The 16,691-nt window shown below is 38.6% G+C and overlaps 3 protein-coding genes across 4 annotated transcripts; all 3 read right to left on the reverse strand.

Moving 5' to 3' along the window:
- Nucleotides 1–71: 71 nt before the first annotated feature.
- On the reverse strand, nucleotides 72–2,394 carry LOC124201760. 2 transcript variants are annotated; one of them, XM_046597986.1, is made up of 5 exons: nucleotides 2,176–2,394; nucleotides 1,931–2,056; nucleotides 1,704–1,867; nucleotides 1,485–1,642; nucleotides 72–1,424 (listed from the first exon to the last, which is right to left on the reverse strand). In XM_046597986.1, exons 2-5 carry the CDS (start codon nucleotides 2,007–2,009, stop codon nucleotides 365–367), a joined length of 1,461 nt encoding a protein of 486 aa, XP_046453942.1. In that variant the 5' UTR covers nucleotides 2,010–2,056; nucleotides 2,176–2,394; the 3' UTR covers nucleotides 72–364. The 2 variants fall into 2 exon arrangements, with proteins under 2 accessions (XP_046453942.1, XP_046453941.1); XM_046597985.1 differs by having other exon boundaries at nucleotides 1,931–2,106.
- Nucleotides 2,395–2,793: 399 nt separating this feature from the next.
- LOC124201762 lies at nucleotides 2,794–6,605 on the reverse strand. Its single transcript, XM_046597988.1, has 6 exons — nucleotides 6,461–6,605; nucleotides 6,300–6,393; nucleotides 4,836–4,942; nucleotides 4,420–4,756; nucleotides 4,127–4,364; nucleotides 2,794–4,062 (listed from the first exon to the last, which is right to left on the reverse strand). The coding sequence occupies exons 5-6, from the start codon at nucleotides 4,136–4,138 to the stop codon at nucleotides 2,953–2,955; spliced, it is 1,122 nt and encodes a 373-aa protein (XP_046453944.1). The 5' UTR covers nucleotides 4,139–4,364; nucleotides 4,420–4,756; nucleotides 4,836–4,942; nucleotides 6,300–6,393; nucleotides 6,461–6,605; the 3' UTR covers nucleotides 2,794–2,952.
- An 808-nt stretch (nucleotides 6,606–7,413) lies between these two features.
- On the reverse strand, nucleotides 7,414–9,667 carry LOC124201761 (ionotropic receptor 93a-like). Its single transcript, XM_046597987.1, has 8 exons — nucleotides 9,435–9,667; nucleotides 9,274–9,358; nucleotides 8,963–9,121; nucleotides 8,672–8,894; nucleotides 8,385–8,602; nucleotides 8,183–8,305; nucleotides 7,943–8,094; nucleotides 7,414–7,871 (listed from the first exon to the last, which is right to left on the reverse strand). Exons 1-8 carry the CDS (start codon nucleotides 9,518–9,520, stop codon nucleotides 7,616–7,618), a joined length of 1,302 nt encoding a protein of 433 aa, XP_046453943.1. The 5' UTR covers nucleotides 9,521–9,667; the 3' UTR covers nucleotides 7,414–7,615.
- Nucleotides 9,668–16,691: the final 7,024 nt, after the last annotated feature.

Genomic DNA, 16,691 nt, shown 5'->3' on the forward strand with positions numbered 1-16,691 from the left:
TATTACTACACAGATGAATGTGACAAGCTAAAGCTAACTATATATTTCAGAAGAAAAACTATTGGTGGAAATCTATGTTCAGACTTTATTAGTGGGTAATGACTGACTGACATGACAAGAATGAAGGACAGTGTGACATTTTACGAAGCTTCACGACTAATTATAAGTGAGGGAAATTTAAGGGAACAAAATAAGACAAAATAGTAGTTGCTATTGATACCGTTAAAAAATTATTCTCAATCAAGAATAAATCTTTTCTCAGATTCTGATCGATTCCGACATTCATCACCAACACAAATATATCTCCGGAATCTCCTTCGCGTTCTCGACGTATAAGTCGTCTTCAACACCAAGATAAATTTTACTAATGATAAACGATCAATAATTGCCAATTGTTTTTTTTAGCTTGCCTTTCCCAACACTCTGCATTACTCTTCGATATTTGACGACACAAATATAACACGATCTTTATAAGAGGGTTTTGAGCATTCATGAAAACATCAATTCCTTTCTCGGTCACGGTCTGGCAACTAACAATGCGTAACTCTTCAAGGTTGGAAAATGTTTGAATTCTAGCGACTTTTTGGAGGATGTCGTCGTCGAACGTAGAACATCTTACAATCGTTATTTTCACTAATAAAGGCGAAGACAACAGCAAGATTAAATGTTCGCGCGGTATACCACTACCTAAAAGTCTCAACCTTTCCAGTTGCTTTAATACTTCAGGTTCAGTCCGTTCAGTCTTAACCCATTCTTTAACAAGTTTGGCGGTGAAATAGCTCAAATTATCGATAAGGTCAAGGGAGTGAAGGTTTGGGCAAAGCTGTGTGATTACCAGAATATTGACATCACTCAACCTGGATAGGGAAAGTGCCTTCAGTGATGAATTTCCAAAGGCTTTTAAAATTGGAGTCACACCGCCACCAAACGTGACGTTACCATTAGAAGGGTATTCTCCACCACTCATTTTAAAATTACGGAGATTTTTAAGAGACAACAAATCAAGCAAATCACTGTCTGTCAGTCCTTCGTAGCCATCGATTTCGATTTCCACCCGGATCACAGACGGGCACAGCGACACAACAAATCCCAGAGATTTAGGGATGTAGGAAGCGTAAGGATCGATTTCTAAACATATCAGAGAATATTTTGGAATCTCTAACTTTTGGTTCAAGAAAACCTCTTTGTGAATCTCCGTCAAGTTTTGAACAGTAGCCATATCCCAGACTTGAAGACTATGAAAGTTTTCTAAGATCAATTGCATTCCTACGTGGGTAATTGATGTAAAGATCGAACCCAACTTAAGAAGAGATTTGGGCAGCCCCAGTCCATCACCTCCACTTCCTAGATTACGCGTTGCACCGTCACACAATCCTTTAACTCCAATATCTGTGATATTCTGGCATGTATTAAAATCCAGTACTCTACGAAAGAAACCAGAATTGTTTTTAACAAATTTGGCATCAAACAAACATTTTGTTTACCTCAAATCTTTGCAATAAGTTCCTATTACTTCCAAGCTGCTGTCATCTGCATCTGAACATGAAATGTCCAGTACTTGTAATTTTGAAAGCTTAGGAATGAAAGAAGTAAAGAATTCATCATTATTAGTAACTGCCCACATAGCTAGATGTTTCAAGTTCTGAAATAGAAAGAATGTCATGTATCGATATTAAAGGAAGTGTAGAAGTAAAATTTCTTACCACACATCTCATTGAATTATCAAGCTCAATGGATTGATCATCTTCACTTTTTAAATCACTGAGATTCAAGGTCTCTAAATGTGGAACAGCCAGTATACCGAGAAATTGTTTCAAACCTCCTTTGTTTCTAAGAGAACTGATGATTTCCTCCAATAACTTGTTAGCTGTTACAAAATAAGACAATTTTAAAATACTTTTGGATAGGTAATTGATAGTTGTCAACTTACGCAACTGATCAAAAGGACTGTTGATAGATTGACTGCTGTTAGCAAAATCACTGGTTGGTTCCTTACACAACAGAGCCATGTTGTTTACAACAAAATCAAGGCATGTTTGGGATAGCGATTTCACTCCTATCAATTGTGGCATAGTGGAGTTTAATGAGCTGTTTATAAGACTCTCTCTATTTAGTTTCATTTAACATGATTAAAACCAGTTTTCAACATAAACATGCCTTTAATGAAATTGCTACCTTCACTGTTCGTATTGAGATAAAAAGTCAACTTGGACGTCGGACGAACTAAAACACTTCACACTAATGTCCTACAGTCTTAGTGAGCTGCTGACGAGAGATATCAAGATTTAGATATTTGGTGACTGAAGCGTGGCTTATTAACTACTTTCCTTCCCAAAATCTCGCAATGCTTTGCTTTCGTAATTCAGAATGGGAGTGTCAGAGCGAGTGTAGCTGACGCATACGAGATGGCGACGATGGCGTTGCCAGTTAAAAAATTTATGTTGACCGGCATGACCGCAGGCAATCAGACAGAGTTTCAGATAAATCAGAGTGATCGGAGCCACAAAACTCAGTCAAGAGCTATAGAATAATTAAAATTTAAATAAAAAACTAATAAAAAATTTCTTTCTATTACTCTGTTATTGCCATTTGAAAATCTCACTTCCGTGTTCCGTCAGAGAGTCTGCTTCCGTGACAAACCCAACGCAATTCCTTCGGAAATTGTTATCCGTGTTTACTTTTCCTTGGGTATGCGAACCAGCGAACATTAGCAAAGATTTAGTTTAGCTTGTTTTAATTCCGACTCCTTTAATCAGCCGATTTACTATAGATCAAATTTATTTAAAAGTTTGATTGTCTCTTAAGAAAATGTATTGGTGCAATGGTAACAAAAAGCAACACATTTAATGCTGCTCAACTGCTAATGTAATGAGGAAAGACAAGATGAAGTTTATATACACGCGAAGCTCAATTAGACTGTAACTGATTTGGTATGTAGGTGAAGAAAACATCTCAAGGCGAAGATTTGACGCGGTTACGCACCTCTTCGACAAGAGCTAAATGTTCTCGACGAGCTTGAGCAACTTCAGGAGTGTCCTGGACGGCTGCCGGAGCAGCATGCGCTGTATGCTGGAATTGGACAGGTGCCTCTGGCAATGCATTTGAGATAACTCTAAAGCCACCAGCTCCGGCTGTGTAATAGACTACGATTTGTTGGCCGTCGGGATTGATGTAGGCATAGTGGCCCATCTGATTTCCGGCTGCATCACGGAAATTCGAAGCGGACTGGTCGGCAGTGACGTGACCAAATGCGGCTTGGCCCAGCTCGTCCTGTGAATGGAATTTGCTGATGATGGGTGATGGGACTGGCGCAACCTGGACAACAGCTGGAGCAGCAACCGGAAGGGCGTGGACCTCGGCATGGACAGCGGGAGCAACTGGAACAGCGTGAACAGTTGGGAAAGTAGGGAAAGCGTGAGCAGTTGGTTGGACGACAGGAACAATAGGTTCAACAGGAGCAACATGAACAACTGGAACGGCCGCTTTTTGGTAGCTGTAATAAGTCGGCTGGACATAATGATGAGCAACTGGTTTGGGTGCTGAATAATAACGGCTAGGGCTACGACGATGACGGCTGCCACCGGCTGCAGCAACAGCGGCCGCATTGCGGGCCTTGGCTTCCGCCACAGCAGCGAAATGCGCCCGTTTGGCTTCCTCGACTTCGGGAGTGTCGGAAACTTGGACGGGAGCGACGAGTGGAGAAGAATGGACCGACATCGGAGCTTGGGGCAAATTGTTGGATAGAACGCGGAATCCCCTCGAATCGGCCACATAGCTGACGCGGACTTCTTTGCCTTCCGCGTCGATGTAGGCCCAGCTTCCGACTTGATTACCCCAGGCGTCACGGAAGTTGGAAGCCGCCTGTCCGGGATAAGCGTAGCCGTAAGAAGCTTGGCCGAGCTCATCTTGGGCGTGGTACTGGGACATGGAGTACAAGGAGGGCGCCCAGGTGGCCACGGGTACCGGAGCAAAGTTCGCCGATCCAGCACTGACGAACGGATGGAAAGCCGTCAGCTGACAGTGGCAGACTGAAGCGGCCATAACAAATAATGACAACGCAATCTGTTGAATAAAAAAATGAAGCCGTTACTGAAATGAATTGAAAACTTTAAAGAAGTAAACTTACAATTGATTGCATGTTGATTCGCTTGTAAGTTGCTGGAAAGCGCTGGGAAGGGTAAGGTTTGAACTGATTGTACTTCGTTCACGGCGTCCTATTTATACCCGCCGCACAACACTAGCCGAGAGAACAAAAAGATAACCATCGGGAGGACAAGGTCAGGTTCGTAGTTTTCGTTGGGAAAAATCGGAACCGATTTATTCCGGGATGGGCGTGGATGAGGTCCATTGTTCCTTCCGCCTTTCTAAAAATTTCCAAGAAATAAGGAGACGTCGTTAAAATGTTTGTTCCAAACTGACCTTGCACCCGCAGTTGGGTGTGTACAACAATGTTGTCCTTTGTAGGCTGTTACACATGGAAGTAACTACTGACAATTTCTCGCATGACTGTCTGCACCGTGATGTTGCTGATCGTGCGAACATTTCAGCGACCACACCCCTTTTTTCTTCGTCCATGAGAGCCATCACCTTCACAATATCAGCAGCTCTGCTAATAACTGCTGAACGAAAACGAACGCTGACCTACTTATAATTTTGTAAAGTGTTTTGGGAACGATTTGAAATCGGTTAGATTTTTGGACCGAAACGGCCTTGAAGATTGCTGGGTTTATTGTCGGGCTGGTATTTCCAAGTTGTGCTGTGTTTTAGGGTTCATAAACAATGAGACTATTGTCAAACGTAACGAATGTTGTGAAAAGCATTGTTTTTTTTTTTACCTCCGTTTTCAAAAGGCTGCCTCTACATCCGTGTGAAGCAATTCAGCATTTAGTCTCCTTTATTATCATTTTTCCTTCCGCATCTCTTGTGAAAATGTATGGGTTATCTAAAGAATTAAAGTTTTAAATTAATCGGAGAAAAATATTTTGCTAACTAATAACGTCATCTATTCATTGACTAACAGTTTAAAATGATAAGATCACACGCATGAATAGCCTTGCCACTCTTTTGTTACCCAAGATCAATAAAATGAAAAACCAAAACACGCAAGATAGAATCACAAATCACTGCCTTGTCAACTGCCTCAACTTGTAGTTGGCAATTCGATTGTAAAAATGAGTTCTCGAACTAAAAAACGTCAGAAAGTTTTGTTTTCACAAATAGTATTAAGTGAGACTTTGGTCATTTTAGTCGACTTCGGTGACTTTACGGAAACTAAATAATTGGGGATTGAACTTGGATGAGGTCTTTGATTATAAATCATTTGCATTTCCCTAGAAAACCAAGCTACAATTCAACATTTTCAGGAAATTTTCCCTCATAAACTACAGAACTAGCTCATAATATATGCTCGCATCTGTTGTTGGTCAAATGGCCATGGGCCTGCAGATATTCTCATCATAAATATTAAATCAGCACAAATAAAACATGGTTAATGCTGCATGCTACTGCGCAGCAATATTGTTTGATATCATTCCGCTTTTTCTCATCGCTAACATTCTAACAACGGATTGTCTATAACTACTACGTTTTAATAATTAACATAGTCAGCATCGCGATTCAAATGCAGCTGTCTCGGAATCCATGCAAATGGTCTAACTGTACAAACTTGCTCAAGATACCTTTGAATCAAGGAGCATCTCAGCTAGGGGATATTAAACAATAAATTTGTCCTAGGTAGAGTACTAGAGTACAAGGAATCTTTGAAGCTAGGAGCACACCAGCTGGCGGAGTTTAAATACAAATTTGACCTCAGTTGCCATGACGAGAGTTTACAAACAAGTCAAGCTAAAGCGTAGAATATGGAGTTAATACCTCTGGTTAATACCCCCAAAAATTAAAATTTACGACAGATAAAAATAGTTAAATTTGATTCACATTTGTCTGTGTGGTTTTTTCGTCGAACGTCTCAAAAGTTGGAGTAATATTCCTAAAGGTATGAAAATCTTTTTGCGATTCACAACAAAAACAAGAAAGAACTGATAAGAGCCACTCTGAGTCTTCTACTAGTTATTTCATTCGAGAACGAAACCAGATTCACTGGCAAATTGAAAGTTATAAAATTTCATCCTAAAATGGACTTTTCCGGACGGCATTGCCCTGGCAAGAAGAGCTAGCAAAAAATTTGCTGATCGGTATCAGAAGGGTAATATTTCAAAGAAACTAGGCAAAGTGATAGAGAGAGGACGTGTCACGAAGAAAGCCAAATTAAAAAGGTCAGCACTAGTGGATGAAGCACTCACTTTTGAATGATCCGTGATAGTTGTTGGGTCGTAATCGGAGTGGGAAGGTGGTAAAACGTCACGCAAAAGATATGGTTTGTCATGCTGTAACAAACTGAAATCAGATAGCAATATTACAGAATATGTGTTAAAATTTGCACATTAAAAAAATATTTTCTTACTTCATCTGAAACAGAGTGATGCATATGTTGTTGATTAAGACAGTTTGCAGCCAATACATCCTCTTATACATTTGTTCGCAGGAGTCCCAGCACTCAGTCCTTACACCTCATCATTGATGACGTAACATTCTTAGTTATCCCATAACTTTCAAAAACATAACAAAGAAAACTTGTTATTGGAAATCACAATGCCTTATCAATGACTACTGAATCAACTTCTACCTTCCACATTTCAACATGACGTTACAACTTTTAACACAGAAAAAGTTGACAAAAAATCGGGGGAGTATAGCATGTTATAGCCAGCAGAAGGTTTTTTAAATGGCAACTTACTAACTGAAAAAGTAGAAATTGGGTAGGATAAGTAAGCACGTTAAACGAATAACCGCCCACACTCCTTTGTTTTTGCAACACGATTCACTTGATCACGAAGTCACTAACGCAGTGAAATATGGATTGCACGTAACTATTAGTCATTTAGAGTAATGGTAACAATACATACCTAGGGATTTGATTTGTATGGAGAGGAGCACGGCATGGGTTAAGCATGGACATGGAGATGCCGGACATGGTTCCCAGTTCCCACGTTCTTTTCCAAGTTCCATGAAAATTGAATGAAAAGCTAATACAGCAGACGATTTTAGACAGTCAGGCTATTGCACCGCCAGCCCACCAGGAGCTCGTTTTCTGTGATTACTTGAATCTAATTACCATTAGATTTTCCCAATCGACGTGTATTGAAAATTTTCTAAGCAATGAAAAAAAGAATATTTTGTTTGAACTACATGGGTGTTGAAAACCAAAACTAATATTCTGTTCAAATTGGTCTATTCCTATTGATACGGGTGACTAAGAGATGGCGCTTCACAGGATTGGACCAAATGGATCAAAACAAACGAGCTCCATCACACAAACTTGTATTTTGAGATAGAATATGCTAATTTTATTGGTTACACAATCGAGGATAACAATACATTTTCGTTGCTGCATTCTGACTATAATCTACCACATATGTAATTAAATTAATTACCAAGTAAGTTCTAAAACATTTAGTTAATCGTATAATTTCTAGTTTCTTTTTTTTTCTTCAACTACTAAACTCTACCTTACAACCACTACTAAGTCACCGATATTCTTCTTATTCGTTATGAGATCTTAGATCTCGACTATAGCGAGTTTCTTTTGCATCGCCAGCAGTTTCCAGTAGATAAGTTCCAACATGAAAACCAAAATTGCTAATCCGATCCCGATCCCCAGAATTAGAAAGGCGCTAGTCAAATCAGTTAACTTGATAGCAACTGGGCGAGAGACTCCACGTTTGCTGTCGACGAAACAAGCATCTGCCTTTGGTAAGGTAGGAAGATTATTCACCCAAAATTTAACAAGGCCACTCTCCCACAAGTCCATCAGTCTGTAAATGTAGTAATTTGTAGTATTGGTTAAAAAAAAGTTCACAAATTGATCTGTTTAGGAATTGCCTACCCTCTTCTTATGGTTTTGGTGTACCAAGTTCCCTTTTTATGGAGCAATGAGTAAAATCCAGTCAAAATAGGCAGTGGCTTCGAAACTTTGAAACGACACGTCCCTTCTTTTTTATAATGAGAACTCACAAACGCAATGGTAAAGGTGTTCATCTAATTCAAAAATAGATTCAAACTGTTAGTAAGAGTATTAAGACTAAGTCGGACTAAGTAAGCCCTAACAGTAGAAAACTTTAATTACATATGCGTAAGCAAATTGACCAGTTTCCAATTTTGCATTTAATTTAAACGGATCGACAAATATGCGATCAGGATGAAGTCGCACTTGATCTCCAAGAACCTTATAAATGCCGGATGTTGCTTCCTGATTTTTTTATATAGTAAAGTTTTAAAAGTAAATTAAATTAAATATTACATAGATTGAATGAATTTTGTGCTTTTACGAGAATTTGTGCTCCAATCGGTGTGTCACTCCTGACAACTATTCCAATTTCTGTACTGGCTGCTAATTCTTCTAATGATTCAATAGACGGTTTCAGTTTGGGCGTTGTTAGTGATGAAGTGACAATTCCAGTGTAAGAATTGACCAATACCATGGCGCACAAAACCCAGAAACCAGCTAGGATTCGAAATGAGTGGCGACTGAAAGCTTCTCTCCCTCCTATTGTTGCTCAAATAAATGATTCGATTATTTAGTGTTCGAAAAAAAAATAAATTGGCAGAAATTTACCTTGATTCGTAAGTGTATTTATTACGTAAATCACGTGGTTACTGGTGGAAATAAAGTTCCTTTTTGGTACTGAATTTTCTTTTACGTCACCATCCTGTGGATTATGTTTTGTGTCCGCAGACGTATCGATAAAATTATTTAAATCGTGTCGAAAATAGATCCAATCAAAAATCTTCATGGCGCCAACAATAACCAAAACGCTGACGAAAATCGACAGCCAAACCTGAAATTATTGGATTGTGAATCTGTCAATGAACAATTAGCAAAATTACGCTATTTGATAAAATTCACCCAGGGTTGGAATGGGCGAATAAAAGCGAATAATCTGCTTTCCTCTCCGGGTCTGGGCAAAACAAGACGAAATCCTTCAGCCCATATAAAAGACGTAAAATCGAATCTTTCTACCCGATCCATGGATAGGAAGAAAGAGGGCACTATTCCATTGATATCCTAATAATTTTAAATGGCCATTGATTTATTTGTTTATAACCAATTAACCATTGTTTCTTTTTAAATATAAAGCTGATTAGGCCTACAATGTAACCCTCGATGTAACCTCTGAATTCTGATTAATTTATGGAGCACAATCTCATCTAAATTACTTGATCGTTTTGAAGTTGGTAAAACGCAGCCGCATGAGTACCTAATTTATTGGCTAGAGTTTGATTAATGGGAATGACGGACAACCTGTAAAATGTATAACCATTATGCAATACGTTTAGTTTTTTTCTGGAATTCGACCAAACCAAAGAGTTAGACTTACTTAAATTTAAATTTTTCTGCTAACCACTTGATTATCTGAAGTGATGATCCAGAATAAGTGAACGTGCCATTAGGTCCTCGAGTCATTATTTCAAAAGGAGGATTCTTGAGGAAACAAACGTACAATTTGTGAATTTGGTATTTAAAATTTCGATAAATAGCATAATCGGTAATAACAAGGCTATGCTGAATTTTCGTTTATTATTAGAAACAATTGTTTTTTAAAGAAATTAAGTATCTGCCCATATGTATAGGCTATAGGCTATTACTTACGTGGAAACCAACGTAATTTAAATGAAGTCCGGCCAAATCAGTTTCCGATGTGGAATCAGCGCTCGTTAACAAAAAAGAGGTCGCTAATAATGTCATGGTCATAAATAGCTTTAGATTTGTAAGAAACAACCCAAAAACGCTTTTGCTGAAAACCAAAGTCAGCATTTCGAGTTTCGCATCAAGGGCGACAAATGAGATAGTGAAGTTGGGAAACATCTGTATTTATTGGTTTACTTTTCATCTTGCTGTATAGCACAACTTTATGAATAATTTTTTTTTCATCGATTTATTACCGTAAACCGCGTAAACCGTGAAACAAGAGGCAGCTGATGCGTTCCTTGGAAATGCATTGCATTTCAATATTTGATTTAAAAAAAATAATTGGTTTGAAGTCAAGAAACATGTTTGTTTTCCAGGCTGGGTCTATAGCATGTTACACGCGATGCCCACCGGCTACCGTTATTTAACTATAAATATTCCATCATTGTGTATGTCTGTTTGTTTTTTTGTATTACGAGCTGCTTTATTCGAGATTCGATTCGAGAATGAGAGAAGACGCTAATTAAATTTTAGTGCAAAAAATTTTCTCTTTGTTGATGATCTCATAGAGCTTGTTATCCATTTCAAGTTTAATTCCATTATTGCTCAAAGAAATTAGAGTTTGATAACTTTGTTCGTGGAAAATGTGTTGTCCTTTGTCACCTAGCAACCAAAAGAACAGTTGCTGTAATATTCCCTCGTGTTCCACTGGTGCGGACTGCTTTAAAATAATTTATTCAAATGTTTTTTGAATTTCCGTGAATTTCAAATCCATGAGGAATAATAATACTGGCTTTAGGGTTTATAAGGTCAGCAAGGTTAGTAAGAAACAACCCAAAAACGCTTTTGCTGAAGACCAAAGTCAATTTCGAGTTTCGCATCAAGGGCGACAAATGAGATAGTGAAGTTGGGAAACATCTGTATTTATTGGTTTACTTTTCATCTTGCTGTATAGCACAACTTTATGAATAATTTTTTTCATCGATTTATTACCGTAAACCGCGTAAACCGTGCAACAAGAGCCAGCTGATGCGTTCCTTGAAAATGCATTGAATTTCAATATTGATTACAAAAAAAATAATTGCATGGTTTGAAGACAAGAAACATGTCTGTTTTCCAGGCTGGGTCTATAGCAGGTTACACGCGATGCCCACCGGCTACCGATATTTAACTATAAATATTCCATCATTGTGTATGTCTGTTTGTTTTTATTACGAGCTGCTTTATTCGAGATTCGATTCGAGAATGAGAGAAGACGCTAATTAAAGTCAGTCGCTCGCAAGACGCAACTGAATTGAGAATTTCAAGTATTCAAAAGTTTCATTGCGTCACGATCTCCGTCATTTCCCCCTAAATTCACAGCCATCAATTAGACAACATTTTGATGCCCTATAGCTATTTTGTTCTCTGATTTCTTTGCGTGTGCCAAAATCTAAATTTTCCAATCAATGAACTGGATTGATCGCAACGTCGTACACGGTTTGACATAATTGTATCTCACGTTGAAGAAGTGCTAATCAAATTTCTAATTGTATTTAATGTAGCAGAATCGCCAACGTATGGTAGAAATAGATTCCATATATTTATTTGCAACACTTCATTCCACATCAGGGCGGTTGCCGGACCTCGGAGGGTGGGGCAGTGGAGCTGATAACTCTTCCTAATTTTTGAAAAGTTTTCTCCAATGGATCCTTCACCAGTTGAGGATGTGGCGCTCGCAAAGTTTCATGCATAGATAATAGAGCAAGCGCCACCGGAGGTTCCGCCGGAGTAAACGTTTCGACAATCAAGGTAAAAAATTATTCGTTAAAAGAATTCATGGTCAAGGAAATAGTCTTTATGGAAATACCATAAAGATACCAATATGGAAATACCATACCCTGTGGTAGTTTAAGTCAGAAGTCTTCCTTTTCCTAATCCTTCGTAGTTAACGCAGCCCCACAGTCCATTTTTTTAAATTTTGAATTCGAAAGTTTCATTTTGTGGACCAAGCGCCACGATGTCCGTCGTTTCCTGCTCATCACAGCTAATCTATTTTCCGTTATTTTGATCCGTTGAATTGTTGTTTAGTATCGAATTCGACTGATGAATTTCACTCGCTTCGTCTGTGGGGTAGCCACGATTTGAATCTTCACGTCCTCGAGCCTTTTTGTTTGACTTTGATTGCGTTGCCGTTTGTAAGAATAGAATGTTTCAAGTGTCAACCAATGATAACTTGATTGATCAAAAAAATCCCTTAGAAAGTTAGAAATCAAAACAATTCGAGACTCTAAAAATATGAAAGACGACTACCAGATGGCTCTCAAAAAATGTGAAAAAACTACGACGCACCAAACAGAAGTCGCAGCAACTCCCCACAAACGTTCGGGGCACCACCGCAGGACATTTTGTTTGATGAGTAGTTCATCCGGTTCATTCGTGTTTCGAAAAATGAAATCATGTGCCTAAAACGTTTAACATTATCTTTCTTTTGAAAGAAAGAAAAGATTCGAATTTCATCTACGTGTTGTGTTTTTTTGCAATTCATTGTGATAGATATCCAGTTAATGATGAAGTATTGACCGGAAATCGATTAAGCAGCTGAAATGGTCTACATCAGGGGAAAGAATCTGTTGCAATGTGTTGCAGCCATGACAGAGGCTTAAACCATTAGTGCTTCAACCTTTTCACGGCCGAATACAACCTCAAAAGGTATTACATACAAGTTCTTGATTTTCCATATCAAATACCTACTAAACTTAATGTCAAATTTATTTTAACCAGATGAGTCCATGCCATGTGAACGACAGAACTCTTTCAACCAAAGCTTTACTAGTTCACACCTTCAGATGCTGATGAACATCCCAAGGCGGAAACACCACTATGTAAGTCACAAGTCTTTACACGATTTCATTGTGCAAGGATGAGAAACATAATTAGTATAAATGAGATGACTTCGAGGTAGGCAAGCATAGCCTTACGACAATTCCTCTTCCCAGCCAGGGTGTTAGTTTGTTATTAAGCCTTAGAAAAAATTTATTCAAATTTCAACAGTCACATTTTCGATCCTGAGACTTAGGCTATGTTTGATCTTAAATTATTTTATAACTGTCTCAGTATGTAAACTGAACTTCCGTCAACAACCAATGGCGAACGATTTCATTTACCATTGAATTCCTCGACATTTTTTGTCTTTTTCTATCACGGCCTTGGCCTTGTTTATTTCTGCCGAACATCACTTCTTTACCAACATTTTTTGAAAACGATAAATAGCAATTCTGCTCTCGTGCTCACTTGCCAAAGAAGAACGAATGTTTTCCGAAATACCCAAGTTACTTGACAGTTCAAAAGAAAACTTTCGAGAATTCTCAAATTTCCTATGCGCGACAGACAACAGAGCGTATGTACGTGGATGATGACGATGGGCTTATTACTGAATGGCTTTTAAATGCCAACCAACTTTTTATGGGTTGTGCTGTCAAAAACCTTTTTTTTTTTTGCTTTCAATTTGTTGTGTTGTTCCTTCTTTGATGTGTGAAGTTTTCGGGATGTCAGATCAGTGGAATGGTTCGCTCTGAGCGCCCGTGTTGAACATGTCCATGTAAAGAACCTTGAATTATTCAGAATAGCGTCAAGTTGTAGCTATACCACTAGGTATAGTCTATGGCTCAACCCTATTCGTTTTGTTTTTCTTTTTAATCTGTGATTTTTGCGTAGTTAAGCTTGTAACTGGACTCAGAAAGCATTCTTTTCGCACCAACGCGCCATTAAAATATAAATGCTTGAAATTTTTCAAACGAGCATTACGGAAAATTTTACGTCGCACCAGCTCGTGTCAATTTGAATGGCACAAGTCAACTATTTCCCATCTTGCCTTTGATTTTGTTTGTACCATTTTCGTCATTTGATTTGCAAGAGCGGCGTTTGTTATTATTTTGCTAGAGATCAGGACAGATCAGGACCTTCTTCGACTGCCATAGTTGACATCTCAAGTAATTGGATATTTTATCGGCTTCATATTATCATCATAAAATGTAGTCTTTAAAATTTATCTTATGAACTTGAATTCTCAAGACCCTATGGATAATCGAATATGGTTAATTCTTGACAAGCTTATAAAGATAATTTGACTTTAAATCTTTTTTACCGCTGTACACGTGGACGGAAGAGTCGGTTATTTTTCAACTCTCAAAATTTTACCATTGTATATAAAGAAACAAATTTCAACTTGCCGCGTTTCGTCGCTTTTTCCTTGTGATTGCTCATTTGTCATAAGCGCCAGAATTTGAATAGAAAACGCAATTTTGTGAGTCGGACTCGCGTTTACAATGAAACTTTCTCTTAGTTTGCCTTTTCGTATGGCTGTCGTTCATTAGCCCCAGGTCGTGCGGTGGACACTGAGCTAAAGCGCCCATTGAATTGCTTGTGAATACGGATGGACTTGCTTATGACCTTGCCATTACAAAATGTTCTCCCTTGAAATTGTGTTTTGTTGCATCATCGATGTCAGATCGATTGATGTCCTTGCGTGGAATATTTTTTGGTGCATTTTTTCGAACAATGAACTTTATTAATGACAAGGTCTTGCGTTATTTGACCCAATGTTATCTTACTTATAACATACGCTGCTGAGTTTTTAATTGCAGTAAATGTAGTAAATGCGCCAACGTTAGATGAACTAAACAAACAGTTATTTCAAGTCGACATCACAGAATTATCATGCACTCAGTGTGCACATCTCGAGACCACGAGACTAAATTTTGTAAAGTCCCTCTCCATGGGATCCTTCACCAGTTGAGGATGTGGCGCTCGCAACGGTTCATCACCAAGGCGAGCGCAACCGGAGGTTCCGCCGGAGTGGACTAATTAGCTAAAGAAATGGAAAAACATTCGATTCTATTATTACAAATGATTTTGCACCGGAACCATCTTCGATGAAGTCAATTGCTCATATTTTCTGTCAACTCGGTATATATAAGTCGAAACGTTAGGCGGGAAATATAAATCAATTGCAGACAAAGGCGCGTATAGTTCAGTAAAAAAAATCTCAAATCTACAAATGTTTGCAATCGAACCACGAAACTTCAAATATTGTTTCTCACTTGGCTGTCGTCACAATTTTGCTATCATTCACTTATTTAAAAAAAAATGAATTGAAAGCAGGGTCGTGTGAAATGGAACAGTAGTTGAATGTATGAAAATCGAGTTGAGAATGATCTTTCTTGGGCGCGGAAGACAATAAAATGTAGAGAGGAACACTGAGCTTGGATGGCGTAATTTTAAAATGCCCATGTGTTCCTGATTGCATGAGCACCTTTAATGATTAAAACTTTTTTTTTTATGAGCAATTTGATAGATTTTACGCTGCAGCAGCTCTTGTGAAATTTAATCGTTTCGGTTAATCACATGCAACCGTTCTGTTGATTCAAATTGCGCAACTTTCACCCTAGGTTTAGTACGAGCGATATTTAATAATTATATTCAATTCTTTTCCCATTATTTTGTTATTGCCGAAAGCCCCAGCCACCCTAGCTGAAAGCCTGGCGAAAATAATTTTTGTAATTAATGCGGTCTCACCATATAGCAAGAGTCGAAAACACCGGATTGAGAATTTCAAATACTTGGCATAAGCGCCAGTATTTGAATAGAAAACCAATTTTGGAGTAGGACTCGCGTTGACAATAAATTTTCCTTTAGTTGCCTTTTTGCCTTTTCGTTTGGCGGCTGTCGTTCATTAGCCCCAGTCTGCGGATGGACACTGAGCTAAAGCGCCTATTGAATTGCTTGTGAATACGGATGAACTTGCTTTGGACCTTGCCATCAAAACATGTTCTCCTTTGACATTGTGTTTTGTTGCATCATCGTTGTCAGATCGCAACATCGTACACGATTTGACATAATTGTACCTCATGTCGGAGAAGCGCTATTTTAAAATTTCGAATTGTAGATAACTTAGCAGATTCGCCAACGTAAGGTAGACATTGATTCCTCATATTAATTCGCCACATTTCTAAAATATTAGGATCAGGAACCTGGAAGTCAGCAGGAATCAATTTTTGCCAAGTCTCTTCCGAGGTCTCTTCCAATGGATCCTTCACCAGTTGAGGATGTGGCGCTCGCAACATTTCATCATTAAGGCAAGCGTCACCGGAGGTTCCGCCGGAGTGGACACAATTGACAAAAAAGGTAACAAATCATTTGATTTGAATTGCACAAAAGCGTTCTCGTGGAAATTATCCGCCCACTCCGTACCTGGCGTTAGAAGCGTCCTAAAGAAGCAAATCAAAACAGATTGTCGTCCAATTGCTTTCAATACCCCCAATCCCGTTTATTTCCGTCAATCTCATTTTATTAATTATTTTTCTAAATACTGAATTAAAACGTTCCATTTTTGGGACAAAGCGTCGCGATGTCCGTCGAATCCTTCTGATCAAGTCTCTCAGTTTGCGTGTCGGTAGCGATGATTTCAATCTTCATGTCCTCGAGCAATGTTTTTTTTTTAACTTTTATTGCGTTGCGTGTGTAAAAATCGAACGTTTCAACCAACGACCTCGATTGGTTACAAGGTCGTATGTGATTTGACATAATTAGACCTAAAATCGAAGAAGCGCCACTAGAGTTTCTAATTGTAATTAGTGTAGCAGATACACCATCATCGTTAGGTGAATTTCAAATGGTTATATTCATTCGCGCCACATTTTAATTTGAATTCTAGTGTTGGCCACCGCTTCGGTGTGTCTGTTCTAATTTTTTAAAGTCCTCTCAATGGATTCTTCGCCAGTTGAAGATATGTTGCTCACAACGGTTCCTCATCAAGGCGAGCGCCTACGTAAGGATCCGACGGAGTGGGCTATTTCTATTTGATAAGCGAAGTAAAAAGATGGATTCTTAATTGACCATTCGCACCGCAATCGTTATTGGCGGAATTAATATATCTTCTCCGCCGCCCACTCGGTAGGGGTGAATT

Source organism: Daphnia pulex, chromosome 9, assembly GCF_021134715.1.
Source record: "Daphnia pulex isolate KAP4 chromosome 9, ASM2113471v1".
NCBI lineage: Eukaryota > Metazoa > Arthropoda > Branchiopoda > Diplostraca > Daphniidae > Daphnia > Daphnia pulex.

Bases quoted from the DNA above. Each gene is read 5' to 3' on its own strand.
- LOC124201760 (XM_046597985.1), bottom strand. From the start codon at position 2,072: ATGCCACAATTGATAGGAGTGAAATCGCTATCCCAAACATGCCTTGAT. The intron at 1,868-1,930 runs GTAAGTTGACAA...ATTTTGTAACAG, and splicing joins CAGTCCTTTTGATCAGTTGC to CTAACAAGTTATTGGAGGAA. The intron at 1,643-1,703 runs GTAAGAAATTTT...TTTCTATTTCAG, and splicing joins ATAATTCAATGAGATGTGTG to AACTTGAAACATCTAGCTAT.
- LOC124201761 (XM_046597987.1), bottom strand. From the start codon at position 9,520: ATGACTCGAGGACCTAATGGCACGTTCACTTATTCTGGATCATCACTT. The intron at 8,603-8,671 runs GTAAATTTCTGC...GAGCAACAATAG, and splicing joins AAATACACTTACGAATCAAG to GAGGGAGAGAAGCTTTCAGT. The intron at 7,872-7,942 runs GTAGGCAATTCC...CTACATTTACAG, and splicing joins ACCAAAACCATAAGAAGAGG to ACTGATGGACTTGTGGGAGA.